The sequence below is a fragment of the Anguilla anguilla genome, chromosome 15 (genome assembly GCF_013347855.1).
Source record: "Anguilla anguilla isolate fAngAng1 chromosome 15, fAngAng1.pri, whole genome shotgun sequence".
Classification (NCBI taxonomy): domain Eukaryota; kingdom Metazoa; phylum Chordata; class Actinopteri; order Anguilliformes; family Anguillidae; genus Anguilla; species Anguilla anguilla.
Window position 1 is genome coordinate 35428810 of NC_049215.1, and position 17176 is coordinate 35445985.

General features: G+C 50.9%; 1 protein-coding gene across 1 annotated transcript in view; it reads right to left on the reverse strand.

Annotated features, from left to right (window-relative positions):
• The window catches only part of pcca (propionyl-CoA carboxylase subunit alpha), a 144010-nt gene that overhangs the window by 97977 nt on the left and 28857 nt on the right, over positions 1 to 17176 (reverse strand). The window contains exons 7-11 of the mRNA XM_035393271.1: positions 13390 to 13521; positions 10559 to 10595; positions 8721 to 8799; positions 3721 to 3823; positions 105 to 199 (exon numbers count right to left, since the gene is read on the reverse strand). Coding sequence (XP_035249162.1) covers positions 105 to 199; positions 3721 to 3823; positions 8721 to 8799; positions 10559 to 10595; positions 13390 to 13521 — 446 coding nt within the window. The remainder of the gene's footprint in view (positions 1 to 104; positions 200 to 3720; positions 3824 to 8720; positions 8800 to 10558; positions 10596 to 13389; positions 13522 to 17176) is intronic.

Sequence of the window (17176 nt, forward strand, 5' to 3'; positions counted from 1 at the left end):
GGAAAAAAGGTCATTGTCATCATCATAGCGCTGTATTGGGCTGAGTGAGATCAGGGTACGGGGTCAGGGGTGAGGGGTCGGGGGTCAGGGGTGAGGGCTCCTACCTGGGCGCCTCCTCCACCACTTTCTGGTTCCTCCTCTGTATGGAGCACTCCCTCTCATTCAGCCACAGGGCGTTACCGTGCTTATCCGCCAGCACCTGGGGAGAGAGGGAGAGAGGAAGAGAGAGGGAGGAAGAGGGGGGAAAGTGAGAGAGAGTGAGCAAGAGAGAGAGAGGGAGGAAGGGGGGGGAAAGTGAGAGAGAGTGAGCAAGAGAGAGAGAGGGAGGAAGGGGGGGAGAGTGAGAGAGAGTGAGCGAGAGAGAAAGAGGGAGAGGTAGAGAAAGAGAGAGAGGGAGAGAGAGAGGGGGAGAAAGAGAGAGAAAGAGGGAGAGGTAGAGAAAGAAAGAGGGAGAAAGAGAGAGAGAGAGAGGTTTAATCCTTGCTGCCGGGGGGCCGGGGGGGCGGGGGGGGGGGTGAGGTGTGTTTCGGGCCGTGTGCAATCACGATAAGTCCACTTTCAAAATAACTGGGGGGGTGGGGGTGGGGGGCGGGGGGGGGACTGGGCAAGTAACTGGAAGACTACAAAAAAAAATGCAATTAAAGACTGACCACAGGGATTAGCGGTGGCTATCGATACACACAGCGGGAGAGCCACTGGCAATCATGGGCCCAGATTTGACACCCGGCAGAGAGAGGCCCGTTTCATTTCTGAGCTGATATTTCAAGGTACATACCACCTGTACTTATGTACTTACAACTGTGCATATAGATACACACACAGACACACACACAGAGACACACACACAGAGACACACACACACACACACAAACACACACACACAGAGACACACGCACAGACACACACACACACACACACACACACAGAGACACATACACACACACACACACACACACACACACACAGACAGACATCTGACAGATACACGATTTTCAACCCTTTAAACATTTTAAGTGTATAACAGCAAAATGATGTGAGTGAAGAAAATTCATCCCTGAAGAGTGGGGGGGAAAGATTTATGTACGTTTTTCGGAACGGACAGAAATTGGGGGGGGGACAATTTCATGCTCACTGACCAACGGTGGAGGGACAACACACCATCGTACCCCCAGATCTACACCTATGCCAATGTATATGCACTTAGGCCCATGTTTATATCCTTAAAAAAATAGATAGAGAAAAGTACAGACCACAAAACATTTTTAATTATCAAAATAAAAACAAAATGTCATTCACAGTTCAAAGATACTGGACGCTATAGCCAAGCGGCCTTAACAGTGTGAAACGGGTGAATTGGCTTCAAACGGACGACCCTCCACCGAGGCATTTGGCACAGCTAACGGCTGTTCCCACGGCGACTGGCACCGGAAAGTTAAGGCACCGCATTCCCAAACACGGGTGCAGCTGGAACATCCCAAACCAGCCGTCCCGCGCTTCCTCAGCACCGGGATGGTGCCCGGGTCCTCCTGCCCGACTGAACCGCACCCCCGCTCGCCCCCACCCACCCAGCACGCTGCCTCACCTCCACCTGTCATTCCGGGGTTGGCCAGCACTACCTGCTGCGTCACCACGACAACAAACCCTCCCCCAAATAAATAAAAATGGGGCCGGAGCACCTGAGAGAAGGACTCCCACATACATAATGAATGCAGTGCCCCAGGCCCTGTTCTTCATCTCAAAGCCCTTCTGGTTTTTTTGGGGTCCCTTTTTTTTAGTTTTGTCTTTTTAAAAATGTGTGTTTTTAGTGCCGAAGGTGCCCAGCGGGCCCAGGGGGGAGGTGCGGAGACTCGGGCACCGACTCTGTGCCAAACGGAGACGGCACCGCGCAGCCGCGGAGTGTGAAGCTCCACCGACGCAGGCCCCATTAGCACCGCTAAAATATGCGCGGTTAGGGTCGGCTACACCGGCGCCAGCGAATGGATTTTCATCGCGTTGCCCCGTGCGACCCCCCCATTCCCCCCCCCCGGCACAGAACGAGGGTTCATTTCAGAGGAGAAACGCGGGAGGGAGGGGGAGGCAGCGAAAGTTTCTCCAGCGACTCTGTGAGTCGATAAAGCGCTACAGGCTAACGGAACTGTTAGCGTGCTTTTAGCCCGCCCGCGCGTCTCTGCGGACCCCGCGGGAGCTTCCGGAACATGAAAGGCGGGCAAGTCTCTGCTGGGGCGGGCCGACCGCTCCAGCCCCCCCCCCCTCTCTCCGGGCCGCGGTGATCAATGGCGGTTTGATCGGATGAGCGAATCACCGAGCAGAGCCAAAAACAGAGAGGAAGAGCGCCAACTGCCCTGTACCGGGGAGGAGGAGGAGGGGCAACCTTCGTCATCATCATCACCACCACACACATGCCTTTTGACCCACAGGGTTAGGTTTCAGATTTAAATGCCTGTTTGAAGACACTGAAATACCTGTGAAAGATACTGTGAGGAAACGAGGTAAATTAATATCAGGATGGGCTTTAGAAGCGATCGGTTAATGACCTCGATTGTGTGTGAGTCAATAAGCGCGGTTGTGTGTCTGCGGGTAACAGAGAAAGGAAGCTGGTCAGGATCTGCGCTGGATAATTTCAGAAAACACGGGCCAGAAAGCTTCCGCAGGAAATGGCTAACAATCCACTGCTTCGGAAGCACGACACCTTGAGAGAACTCACCTGTATCTCGATGGGCTTGAGAGCTCACCTGTATCTCGATGTGGCCTTGAGAGAACTCATCTGTATCTCGATGTGGCCTTGAGAGAACTCACCTGTATCTCGATGGGCTTGAGAGCTCACCTGTATCTCGATGTGGCCTTGAGAGAACTCACCTGTATCTCGATGTGGCCTTGAGAGAGCTCACCTGTATCTCAATGTGGCCTTGAGAGAGCTCACCTGTATCTCGATGTGGCCTAGGGAGAGCTCACCTGTATCTCAATGTGGCCTTGAGAGAACTCACCTGTATCTTGATGGGCTTGAGAGAACTCACCTGTATCTTGATGGGCTTGAGAGAGCTCACCTGTATCTCGATGGGCTTGAGAGAGCTCACCTGTATCTCAATGTGGCTCAGAGAACTCACCTGTATCTCGATGTGGCTCAGAGAGCTCACCTGTATCTCGATGTGGCCTTGAGAGAGCTCACCTGTATCTCAATGTGGCCTTGAGAGAGCTCACCTGTATCTCGATGGGCTTGAGAGAGCTCACCTGTATCTCAATGTGGCCTTGAGAGAGCTCACCTGTATCTCGATGTGGCCTTGAGAGAGCTCACCTGTATCTCGATGGGCTTGAGAGAGCTCACCTGTATCTCAATGTGGCCTTGAGAGAGCTCACCTGTATCTCGATGGGCTTGAGAGAGCTCACCTGTATCTCAATGTGGCCTTGAGAGAGCTCACCTGTATCTCGATGGGCTTGAGAGAGCTCACCTGTATCTCGATGTGGCTCAGAGAGCTCACCTGTATCTCGATGGGCTTGAGAGAGCTCACCTGTATCTCGATGTGGCTCAGAGAGCTCACCTGTATCTCGATGGGCTTGAGAGAGCTCACCTGTATCTCAATGTGGCCTTGAGAGAGCTCACCTGTATCTCAATGTGGCCTTGAGAGAGCTCACCTGTCTCTCGATGGGCTTGAGAGAGCTCACCTGTATCTCGATGTGGCTCAGAGAGCTCACCTGTATCTCGATGGGCTTGAGAGAGCTCACCTGTATCTCAATGTGGCGCGGGTTATCGATGAACTTCTCGATGAGCAGACGGTCGTCTCCGAAGCTGGAGGCCGCTTCTTGGGAGGAGAACCGGAATCCTTCCCTGGAACCGGAAAACAGGGCTGGTTATTCCGACGGCTCGCAGGACTGCAGCCGGACAAAAGGGCCTGTTTAAACTAAAATTCCTGGTGCATGAACCCGTTCCTCTACGAAACAAACCCGACAGAGCACCCGCTGAATCGATACAAACATAAAATACGTGGTTTTGATTCACACAAATGTGCAAACTTCCATTTTACAAGCTTGTAAAAAACGTGTCGACACGTTGGGAGTGATTCCGTGGTTCCCGACCGAAGTCCTTGTTAAAGCGTTTAACGCAACAAACGCAACCGACGCAAGGCTTTGATCTCCACACGTGAAATATTAATGGAAAATGCATGAGATGGCAGTGAGCATGCAGGCCTGGAGGGGGTCTGCACATTGCTTATAGCCATAACCCCTAAAGCGTTAGAAAGAGAGGGGAAGGGAGGAGTCGTTCTCTTGCTTTTAAAAAAAAGACGGAGGATCACGTTCAGAATTCAGATACACAGAAGGGTAGTTTGAATCCTGCTACAGACACAGAGTAAAAGCGCAGTGAAAATAAATAAATTTAAAGAACAAGGAAAAGAGTAACGGTGGGAGATTCAGGAGAGGCTGGGCTCTAAGACACTCACTTCCACACACATTTGATTGGAGAATTTTAACACACTGACTGAGCTAATTAAAAATCCACACTCTGCGGAGATCAATATGCTTCATTAATTAATCCATACATCACAAAAGCGCACAGCCCTGATCTATAAGCATCGCTCAATTAAAATCACACACAAAGAAAACAACCGAAATGAAGAGTTGTGCCAATCTTTCAGCCTTTCGGTTTTACTCAGTATCATTTCATCCCTCAAACAGTGTGGGGAGGCGGAAAACAATTACAACAAATTCAAATTATTTTGCTGAATTATGAATAACGAGTAAACAATTTTATTAAGCCTCTATTTTTTGGACACATTATTTGCCTCCTTAAAGCGCTAATTCACTTTTCATAGAGCTTATAAACCAATGGAGGTAGAGTAAAATCACACCATAAAAACATACCACAGCGTCTAGCTGGTTATTAATTATGCAATAATTATTATAAACAAGAATTTAGGATTTCCGCGAAAAGGTCAATGAGCATTTGACAGGGAAGTATAGTACTTATTTGGATGCCCTAAATGGATTAGGAGTGAAAACTGGCTCGACTGTGTCTCGTCTCTGTGAACTCACACCCTAAACAGGCCAGAGGAGGATGGTCTCCCCCCTCTTAAGTCTATCCCCCCCCCCCCAAACATGTCACCCGGGGCGTTCTTACTGGTCACGGTCGCCCCTGGCTGGCATTGTGGGGGTTCAGGCCAGGGTGAACCGTGACACGTATTGTGACAACGTCTCCGCAGAACGTGTCGTATAAATAAAGTCTGACGGACTGACAGACTGACCGATGTGCGAAACACCCACCAGGTCATCGTCCCTCGGGGCCGGCGCGGAACAAAACCGTCGCTTTCCAAAAAAACGCCATCGTGTTCCACAGACGCAGCCAAAATGGCCTTTTACATCACATTACATTACAGGCATTTGGCAGACGCTCTTATCCAGAGCGACGTACAACAAAGTGTATAACCATAACCAGGAACAATTATGACGAAACCCCTAAAGAGAAGTACCGGTCCAAGTGCAGGGAACAACCGCATAGTTCAACTTGGACCCTGAAGGTTAAACTGATTAACACTAACACAAACGAGAACGGCAACAACGCAGTCTATGGAAAAAATACAAGCAGTAGTTAAGACAGTAGTTAAGCAGAGACGGTCCCCGGTTCTGAAGGAGCACGTGTTGCTGAATTAGAGCAGCGCTGGGAAGAGGACGTGAGGCAGGAAGCACGAGCGCGCCCGCTCCCAACGCCGAGCCCCCTGGAATACGTTCACACTTCAGTCAGGGAGAATAAATAGAAATGCTAATGCGGGTCCCAGGTCTCGGGGAAAGTGCTAATTTGCAAACGTGCCTGTGTAGGAATTAATTTCCATAACCCTGTCCGATTTAGACAATACTCGAGACAACGCGAGAGCCGCATTTATTTATTGATTTATTGGAACAGACTTCCGTCTCCGTCTGGTTCCTGGGCTGAGACAGGAGTGTGGAATCAATCGCGAATCGCAGGAGGAACTCTAATATTCACCAAAAAGCAAATTAGGAAAAAAAAAAACAGAAAAGCAGTAAAATATAGGAAAAACAGAAATCTGAACGCTAGTTTCTGAAATCGAGGTAATTTCCTGTCGACCAATCCTAGCCATTCTCCTCGTGTTCCTTACAGCTGATTGCAGCCATTGGCTACAGGGCTTAGGGTTTGGGGTTTATGGATTTATGCACGTTATGTTTAACCACAAACTCAGAGAATATTCTAGAATTCTGCCGAGTGCCAGCAGGAGCACCAATAACTACGACAGAAATTTGGGTTTTTGGTCAGAAGCACAACGGTCTGGGAACTGGGCTTGTAACTAAGTCCAGTTTCTTTTCATGTTTAATGCAAATTAATACACCTTGACTCTGGTTCAGATTAAGGAAGAGAAGCCATTTCTACCTTCATCCTCAAAGTTCAAATAACCAGTGGATACAGGAAAACGCCGCACAGTTTTGAAATGAGAAATATGACGGTGCCGGAAAAGCACCAGTAAACGATGCTAAAATCTACGCGTTGGCGATCGCAGCCGTCGGATACACCCCGGAGACGACCCGCCGCGTGACCACCGACGTACGCAACGCGCCGAACATGTGACCGCTGACGTACGCAACGCGCCGATCATGTGACCGCTGACGTACGCAATGCGCTGATCACGTGACGAGGAGTCAGAGGCAGGGGACCCTGCGTCTGACGGAGAGACGGTTCCCCTCACACCGCCGCTGAATATTTAACACAACGTGCCGTCGCCAAATCCGATTCCACAATAGTTTGCCCCCCCCCCCCCCATCCCATAGTTTAAAGACGTCCCTTACTCTTAGTCCTGATGAAGACTGAGGAAGAGGCAGGGAGGTGTAAAAGGCAGGTTTAAGTAGGCCAATCAGGGCGGCAGGGCAGTCACTACAGTCCGAGGGCAGCGGGGGAGAGGTGACGTCAGCCGTGACTGCACCAGACCCCGTAATTAGCCGTGTTTGTTTTGACGTGACGGAGGGAAAAAAAAAAAACGAAAGAGAAAAAGAACTTGACAGCCAGGCTTTTTTCAATGGACCACTGCACTGGAACAGATAAAGCCCCTCTTCTCCAGAACCCCGCTTCTCCCTGACCTCCCCGTGTTTGTGAAGTTCCTCCCGCAAAAAATCCAATTAGGTCCATTTGAAACTGCCACAACGTGAGGGCTCTATCCATTCAGACGCGAGATAACTAACCTAATTAAGGCCGGTCTCCTCTCGTAAAGCCCTTTCCGAATCTGCAAATTAAAAATGCGGCCCCAGATTAGATGGGATTGGATTAGGTGGCGAAACACAAACAGGGGAGCGCTTTATCTTCAAACGGCGCCAAATCGCTTTCAGATCCCCTCCCCTCGCCCCGAATTCACACCGCGTGCCTCCGAGACACTTTAACGGGGGGCGGGGGGGGGGAAGGGGGGAGGGGGGGTTGAGGGAGAGCGTACACACAGGCCCATTTGGGGAGCCAGCTCTGTGCTAACACTGGCAAACAGCAGTAAACAGCACTGGGGTGATTTTCAGGGACATGTGAAACGACGCTGGCTTTTCTTTTTTTTTTACCTAACCGCATCCACCCCCAACAGAGTAAACACAAACACCTGTTTACCCCACCCCTCGGGACCACCCCAACTGACCCCCTCACCCCACACACCCCCACCTCCCCCCCAGACTCAAAGGCCCTTTGAAGAAGTGCCCTAAATTAAAGCCTGCTCATTGAGTGGCGGTCCACACCAGGCCTGTCCGCCACAGGGTGAGGAGCGCGCTCAGTAGCACCCAGTAGCTCCTGGGTCTGCTGCAGACAAGGGCTGTGCGTGAGAGATGCGCTTCGAGCTGAACACAGGCTGAACACCGGCTGAACACAGGCTGAACACCGGCTGAACACCGGCTGAACACCGGCTGAACACCGGCTGAACACAGTCTACGAGGACCATCTGAACATCGCCTGAACGCCATCGGAATGCCGCCTGAACGCCGTGCCTGAACACTGCCAGAATGACGCTGCGCTAAAAACATTAGCGCTGTAAACATACGCGCCGGCCCTCGCTGGCGCACGGACGCCACGCCACCCTTCCTACAGAGATCCAGGCACGGCGGTGGAGTCCTTTATTAAACAGCCAGAATGAGTAATGAGAGCGACTGTAAGAGCCCAGCTCTGGGACACGTGGGCTTGCGGCCTGCACAGTAACACAGCTCTGAGCGCGCTCGGTGGAAACAGCGCTTCTCCCTCCTGTCAGTGGGAGTTAACAAGGCCGGCTGGGCGGGTGTGTTGCTTCAGGTGGGCAGGCGTTCACCCAGCAGAGACGCCGCTAACAGCTGTGAGCAGAGGGGGGAAAAGTGCATTGTGGGTAGACTGAGCTGGGTGGAGTTCAGCCCCAGTGAAGGGGGGGGTGGGGGGATGTGAGCCGAGGGGGAAAGTGCATTGTGGGTAGACTGAGCCGGGGTGGAGTTCAGCCCCAGTGAGGGGGGGGGTGGGGGGATGTGAGGCGAGGGGGAAAGTGCATTGTGGGTAGACTGAACCGGGGTGGAGTTCAGCCCCAGTGAGGGGGGGGGTGGGGGGATGTGAGGCGAGGGGGAAAGTGCATTGTGGGTAGACTGAGCCGGGTGGACTTCAGCCCCAGTGAGGGGGGGGTGGGGGGATGTGAGCCGAGGGGGAAAGTGCATTGTGGGTAGACTGAGCCGGGGTGGAGTTCAGCCCCAGTGACGGGGGGGACGGGGGGGGAGCGGGGGGGGGGGGGGGGGCTCACCTGGTTTCCTCGTCGTTCCAGGCGATCCTCATGCCCTTCCCCCCGCCCCCCGCAGAGGCCTTGATCATTACAGGGTAGCCTATCCGGGAGAAACAATCAGACACAAGTTCAGACTTTGATCACTCGGCCATGCCAGTGTGTGACAGCTGACCATATGTCCAACACCAGACTGCAGACAATGGCCAAGTCCTCACAACACACGCTGTTCACACGCACGCACGCACGCACGCACACACAGAGAGAGACACGCACACACACACACATATATGTATATATTATATATATACACACACACACACACTCGCAAGCACGCACACAAACACACATATATATACACACACGCACATGCATGCACACACATAGAGACACGCGCACACACACACATGCATATATATATACACACACACACACTCGCAAGCACGTACACAAACACACATATATATACACGCACGCACGCACACACACACACAGACAGACACACAAACACACACAAGAAAAAGTGAGAGTGAGAGAGCAAATGAGAAAGTAAGAGAAAGAGAAATGGCAGAGCGAGAGAGCGGGAGACTGAAAAAGAGAGAGAGAGAGCGAGAGAGCGCAAGAGAGAGAGAGAGAGATCGAGAGGGAGAGAGGGAGAGCGCGAGAGCATGAGAGAGAGAGAGAGCGGGAGACTGAAAGAGAGAGAGAGAGAGAGAGAGAGAGCGAGAGAGCACGAGAGAGAGAGAGAGAGCGAGAGAGAGAGAGAGAGAGGGTGACAGCAGCTTGTGTATTTTAATTGGAAAGTGATAAATTTGCCACTGCTCCTTAAACATAGTTCCGTATTTAGGAGACTGTTTTTTTCTTCTTTTTTCTGACGTGTGACAAAGTCGTTAAACGAGACTTCATCAATGTGTTAATCGCTCAATCTGCGACTCCCACAATCCGTCAGTCACATCCAGGATGTTTGTTTTTAAATGTGTAATGCCTGACATCAGTAATTAGACAGAATTAATTAATTTAATTAAAAAAGAGCCTATCACAGCAAACAGTGTGAATAAAATATGAGCCTAACAAAGAAGAACTACCCTTTTAATGAACAATGAACAGAGAGTGTTCATTGCACAGTCCTTTCCAAAAAAATGCTTAACTGTGGTCAAATGCAAAACTCCAGTTCCAAATCCATTCCTAAAAAATAAATAATATTTTTACAACAACGCCATGGGCTTTGAAATAAATAGCCATATATAATAAGCTATGATCACACAGTGATGCGATCGATACATTGGCATGTTTTAATAATGTAGCTTTTTTCACAAAAATAAAATACATTTGTGGTAATTTTGGCAAATACTGGCTCCAGCGATCAAATACCTCTGTTCAAATGTACACAGAAAGGAGAGAACTCTTAATTTCTTTTGAAGAATATTCATAATTTTTACAGGTCAAAGTATTTTGTTTGGGCACACGTAAAACAGCCGCGTCCCATCTGAGGCACAGGTTTCAGTACAGGTCCAGTTACTATCCCAGTAAACCAAATTACTTCAATTATAACTTCAAAATGGAGGCGTGTACTCAGTACCCATAAGGACTCAAAAGTTATGTAATGTGTCTCTGTGAGTTCAGCTGGATTGGGGGGGGGGGGTGCTACTCTACTCCACCGTGTCAAATTCAAGTACGCTGGGATTCCACAGCAACTCCACACCGGGCCGCACGAGACCAGGAACTGACCACATCATTTCAATTACAAACCCAGCTGACCCCTGACCCCTGACCCCCGACCCCCGACCCCGCTGAGAGAGAGAGAGGGGGGGCCTTTTTTAAACTGCGTCTGGCGACGGGCGCGGAACACTGCGGCGACTCACCGATCGACCCCGCGATCCGGACCGCTTCGTCCACGTCCTGGAGCAGGAAACAAGAACGCGGTGTCAATCCCAGCAGCCCCCAGAACCCCCAGAACCGCCTGAAGGGGGGGGGGGGGGGGCGTATCGCTCCACTGTCTCCTTCCATCCGTTTACTGCCCCTTTTACCCCCCCCCCCCTTTTTACGGCTGCTCTGACCCTTCTCATTCGGGCCAATGTCAAATTAATACCATCAGGCACGCACCCCCCCCGCCCCCACCCCCACCCCCCCCACCCCTCGGTCCTGAGTCGTTAAGAGTTTAACAACGGTGCTCAAAAAGGAGGAGAGCGGAGCGAAGGAGGAGGAGATGGGTCACAAAGGCGGAGGACTGGAAGAGAAAAATGATTTTGGCGGTGGAGAGGGACTGCAGCGGCCTGCTCTTCTGATGTTGCTGGGATCCGTTCACCGTGCGGCGGACGGGGGGGCGGACAGGGGGGGGGGGCACGCGCGCTCAAGCGGGAGAAGAGGCCGTCTCATCCACTGGAGACCCCCCCCCCCCCCCGGCGCAGTTCCTCTCGGCCGTCAGCAGGGGGAGCACCTCCACTATTGTTCTAGCTTTGCTGCCTTTCTGTTGCTTTACAAAAACAACTGCTTGAGGAGAGGGGTGGGGGGTGGGGGGCGGAGGCCAAAATAAGACAAATGAACATTTAATTTTGGTGTGTGACGGGATTTAAATACACATTAATGCTTTTTCGGGGTGTGCGTTTGAGGCAATATATTTTGTCATCTGAACTGATCTCATCTGTTCTACAATAAAAACACCTAAGGACACAAACATCGCACTTTGGGACTGGGTGACTGTTTCACGAGGATCAAATTAATTTAGACAAGGTCTGAATACTGAATGGAAACACTGTCCTCACTTTCAAAGGATTGAGACAGTAATACGTGTGTGACACACCCTCATCATCGCAAACAGGAAATGACCGGGGCCATTCTGCTTTGCCGAAGCTAAACAGGATCATAATATTATTAAGCAATATCAAGCATAAGCAAAATATAAACCATAACATATACAGGGGTGATGAGTCAGCCCAAAGCTGAAATATATGTTCAGTCATACCTGATAATATCTGAGCCCAACGTGGTGTGTTATGAACTATGTGTCATTTCCCCTTCTTACATAATGTTTTCCATGAATATAAAACAAAAACAAACCAAAAAATCTGACTGGCTTATATTCGCAACACAAACCCAGAGAGGCAGAGAGCACTGGCTGTCGGTGAATAAATAGCACTCTGTTTCTGAAATGGCAGCGACTTAATGGAGACACTAGAATAGGTTTAAAATAACACGAAACAAAAGCCTGGCTTCGCTGAGGACGGAAAGTCTTGAACCTGCCAGAGGGCAGAAGTGTGTCAGGAGCAACAGGGGCTTGACTTCAAAACATTAAAATGAAAGGCGATAGTCTTTAGAGCGTTTAGGACGGGTGCCCTGGAGAACCACGGCCGGCTCAGGGGATTCACCCCAGACTGCACGGCCTTTTCAAACACACGCTTCGTGAGTCCGTTCGGTCGCTGTGCGCCATGTTTTATAGATTTTAATAATAATAATAATAATAATAATAATAATAATAATAATATTACAAGAAACCATCAAATTATATAAAACAAGAGGGACTAAGATTTTTTAAAAGCCAGATTTAAAAAATTATGTCGCTGTTATGAACTCGACAGCTTTACGAACCCAAACCCCCCCCTTCCCCCTCCCCCATCAGCCGCGCCAGTGCGTGCTCGTGTGCGAGACCGGTTCTGTGGAGAACACGCCACACACGGGCCTAATGAGACCTTCCCCCGGAGGAAACCCGGACCGCGCTGGAGTTTACCTTCTTACCGCGAGCGAGAGAGAGAGAGAGAGAGAGAGAGAGAGAGAGAGAGAGAGAAGCAGGTCTCTCTCCCCAAACGGCCAGCAGCCCCCCCCCCCCCTCCCCAAACGGCCGCGCTTTAATTTGCCCTCACAGATGTAAATGCGGGGGGGTAATTCGGGGGGGGTAATGCAGGAATGCCGGGGTTTCCACACTGCGGGGGCTGCTCCTCGGCCCTTTTGTCCCCCCGTCTGTGGCGGTTATGCGAGAGCACTTGTGTTTAACGGCCGCTCGGCCAGGAAGTGCTAAAAACGCCAAATGCCCACAATTAAGAGGCCCTCAAACCCCCCCACGCATGAGGAGCGAGGACTGATAAAGCCCCGCTATTAAACACGCGGAGGAACCTCTGCCCCCCCCCCACAACCCCCCCACTATTAAACACGAGGAGGAACCTCTGCCCCCCCCCCCCACAACCCCCCCTTCAAATCATATATGATAAAGAGGAGCGGCGGAATGGGCCACTTCACTGCTCCTCAGTCGCCTGCGTTCCCCTGCGCTGGTCTGCCAGCCTTCACCGCACAGTTCAACAGGAATAAATGGCAAAAAACTCACTAAACAGAAAATGTGTGTGTGTGTGCGCTTCACAGTTAACCAATCACCTCTCATCCCTAAGCAAAGCACACAAATATTTTAAAACCATTTCATTAAAAGTCAAGAGAGATAAATGGATATAGACACACACATAAATAAATAAATAAATGCATGAATCAATAAATGAATCTAAATAAATAAACAGAGGGGTGATGCCACTCTGCTCCAACTCCTCCCCCTTCAACAGTAAATGCTAAATAATGATTACATTTGAGGGGGCAGGCAGACTGGTCACACAGTCCACACATGGCCCTCTCCTTCCCTCCCCTGTGTGAGTGACACCAGTCATTTACCATCCTCCGCCTCGGACCAGCGCCGCGCCGGGCAGCGCCGCCTCACCTTGACCACCCCGTCGAAGCCGGGGATGGTGTTGACCTTGGCCTGCTTGGCGATTAGCTTGCTCTCGATCTTGTCCCCCATGGCTTGGATGGCGTGCGTGTCGGGTCCGATGAAGGCGACGCCCTCCGCGGCCTGGGGAGACAACGGGAGGATTGAGCACTCCAGCGGTACGCGGCGGACGGGCTACGTGCTACACGAGGGTCGAGTGAGCTGCGCAGTGTACGCGCCACGTCAGGAGCAGGCTAGCCGCTATGCGCTACGTGAGGAACAGGCTACATGCTACCTGCTACATGAGGAACAGGCTCCGTGCTACGTGAGGGTCAAGTGAGCTACGCAGTGTGAAAGACAGGCTACGTGCTATGTGAGGAACAGGCTAGGCGCTATGCGCTACGTGAGGAACAGGCTACGCGCCATGTGCTATGTGACAAACAGGCTACACGCTACACGCTACGTAAGGAACAGGCTACGCGATACATGAGGAATGCGCTACACGCTACATGAGGAACAGGCTACGTGCTACATGAGGAACAGGCTATGCACTACATGAGGAACAGGCTACGCGCTACGTGAGGAACAGGCTACGCGCCGTAATCATTAAAACACACGCACGCGTGTTTGCAGGCGCATCCCTGGTGTTTTAAGGAGTGAAGTCCTGCCCTGAGTGTCTGCTGTTGTCACGGCACACCTGTCCCTGTACCCACCCCCCCCTCCACCCCCCACCCCCTGTCAATAAATAGGCTCCTTCTCTTTGGACTGTGGAAGTCGGAGTGTGTTAATTACTGCCCAACACCTCAGCAAGAGTCTAGACTCGACACCGGGAGCAAAAGTTTAAAAAAAGAACTATACGGAGCACAGAGCTACGCTAGCGTGTCGGGGGCTAGAGGGGTCACGGGGTCGCGGGGTCAAACGAGCAGATTACCCAGAAGTAATCTCCCCCAACGTGACCCTCAGAGCTCCGTTTAACGGTTAGGGAGGACAGCGGCCGTACAGCGAGCGCGAGCACGAGGAGCGCGAGCTGAACAGCACGTCCGTGGAGGACGACGGGGGGGCTGAGTGACAGCTCCTGGGTGGAAGACGGATGCTCTGGCGTTCTGTCTTTGTGACGGGGGAAGCAGGGCTGCACACAGGCCTACGCTTCTGCAGTGAGAGCGAGGGGGAAAATCCGGAACTCTCCATTTTTACACATCCCATTTACTGTGGCATTATTAACCCTTCAAGGTCTAAGATCACAAATACGCGATTAGAATGTTGTTAAGTGAATGTTGTTAACATTCCAATGCTGATGTCACAATCACTACTGGTGAGTGAAAGCAGTGGAGTTCTAGAACACTAAATTAGAATTTTGAAAAAGAATTCCAAAAATCGTACTCTTGAAAGAGTATTATTAAAGATTACAGCTTCTGACAATGGACAAAAAGAGGAAAGGATGTCCCAGGAATTGCATGGGTTTCAAATAATGAGATCCAACATTTACTTTACTGACAAAAAACATTTTTCCCACCAAACCCATTGATATAAATTATACAACAAAATTTAAAGGAGACATTCACCAGTAAAAATCATTCATAGCATAGCACTGATGAAATGCCCATGCTACCCAAAGCAGAAATAAGCATTAACACATTTCCCCTGGCTCTCCAGGAGGGTGATAATCGCTGTTAATGTTTACAGGACAAGGCAGAGGCGTAATACCTTCTCAATACGAAGGCTTTCCATAAACGTGTGCGACGGAAAGCCCAGAGCAGGGTTTAACATTTTTGAGTTTACCTGTCACATTACACGATTCGGTTTCTGATGGAACTACACAGGAGAGGATAACACACTACACAGGATTCTGACTCTGGGGAACTGTTACAGCGTGACACCACCCCAGGGTGCGGCAAAAAACATCATCCTGAATGATACAAACCTCCTTCACTTCACTTCCATCTCGCTCTGAGAGTTCCACCAGAGGGACACAGACCTCACCCTGCCGTTTTCCGCCCAGGCACACAGCCCTTTACGGTCACTTACCGTGCTTCCGTGCTTTGACTTGGCCGTGGCCTCGGCAGACTGATCAAATAAAACACTGGCGTTTACAGCTCAATAAGCTTCTAATCACCTGCGTCTGTCCAAGCCAGCGTTCCTGCCTTCACGCTCAAATCATTTCGCCCTTGATTTTTTTTCTTTCTTTCTTTCTATTTTTTTTCTTTCTTTCTTCTACAGCTCCCCATCTTGCCAGCTTTTGGCGGGAACGCTGCTCGCGAAGCGACAGGAACTCTTTACTACGTTGGCATCGCGCTTCCTCTCGCTCGCGGAGACCGCGGTGAATGTTACACAGCTTGGCAGAAACAGACTTGCACCTTACCAGGCACGCCGGAAAGGGAAACGGCAGTCCCCTGCTCTGCGCTGGGAAGCGCCACGCGCTAACGCCTGCAATCAGGGCTACGGCTCGGGGCTAACATCCTTGAGCGCCTTCCTGGCGCGACTCACCCCTCGCACAATTGTGTACCCAACAAACAAAACCGGTGTATTTGGGTCCAGCCAGCGCTCTCCTGGTACAGAACCAACAGGGACCGAGCTGCGGGCCCCGGAAACACAAGTCTCAGCTCATCCATGTGCTCACGCGCCAAATCTCTGAATCATCCACTAACTGAAATTCTTGAGACAAGAAATAATGATATTATTCTTATTATAATAATAATAATAATAATAATGATAATGATAATGATAATGATAATGATAATGATAATAATAATAAAGAATCCGGCAGCATATCTGGATTGTATATAAAAATGTAACCTGTGCACATCACTCTTGCTAAGGACATCTGTTAAATGTGTTAAATGTGATGTAAATGCCACCACCAAGCACCACCCCCCTCCACCACCAACCCCCCCTCCACCATCACCCCCCCCTCCACCACCACCCATTCGCCTCACTCACTCACCTGTCCCCGTGGCTGTATTGATGGAGGGGCGCTTTGCATAATAAAGGGACCTGTGGACCTAATCCTGACAGACCTTTTCTGCTTTCCTGCACATACCTCCAGGCTAGGCAGCAGCATGCGCGCGCGAAACACACGCACACACAGATAAACATGCGCACACACACAGAAACACACGCACACACAGATAAACATGCGCACACACACAGAAACACACGCACACACAGACACACACGCGCACACACACACAAACACGTGCATACACAGACGCACGCATGCGGGAACACACACACATACACGAACACACACAGACAAACACACACACACACACACAGACAAACAGACACCCACACACACACACATTTGCATCCCTAAACTGCACTAACTGTGAATGAGCCCTTTTAGCTGCAAATGTAATGACGTCCTCATTTCCAGAGGAGAACACAAGGCTGAACGGCCCGCTCGTATTCAGGCTAACTGGCCTGTCTTTATTCCAGCACGGGGGGAAGTTAAAGAGCCTGGGGACGCAGCCCTGGGCTGTGGGGCTCCTGGTGCGGGCCTCAGCCTGGGCCAGGCCAGCCGCTGGAAACGGAAGAGCCAGTTCCTCACGGACACGGGGGCTGCAAACACGCCCTCCGCCCTCTCGCCCCCGTCCCCGTCCCCTACACGAAAATAATTCAGAAAGGAGCCGAGCGCAGTGCATGCTGGGAGCACTGGGCGAGGAGATGGTGCGTACACCAGCAAGTGAGAGAAAGGTGATCGCACAACCTAGCACAGAGATAGCATAGCGTAGCAGAGATAGCGTACAGTAGCACAGAGATAGCACAACATAGCAGAGATAGCAAACAGTAGCACATAGAT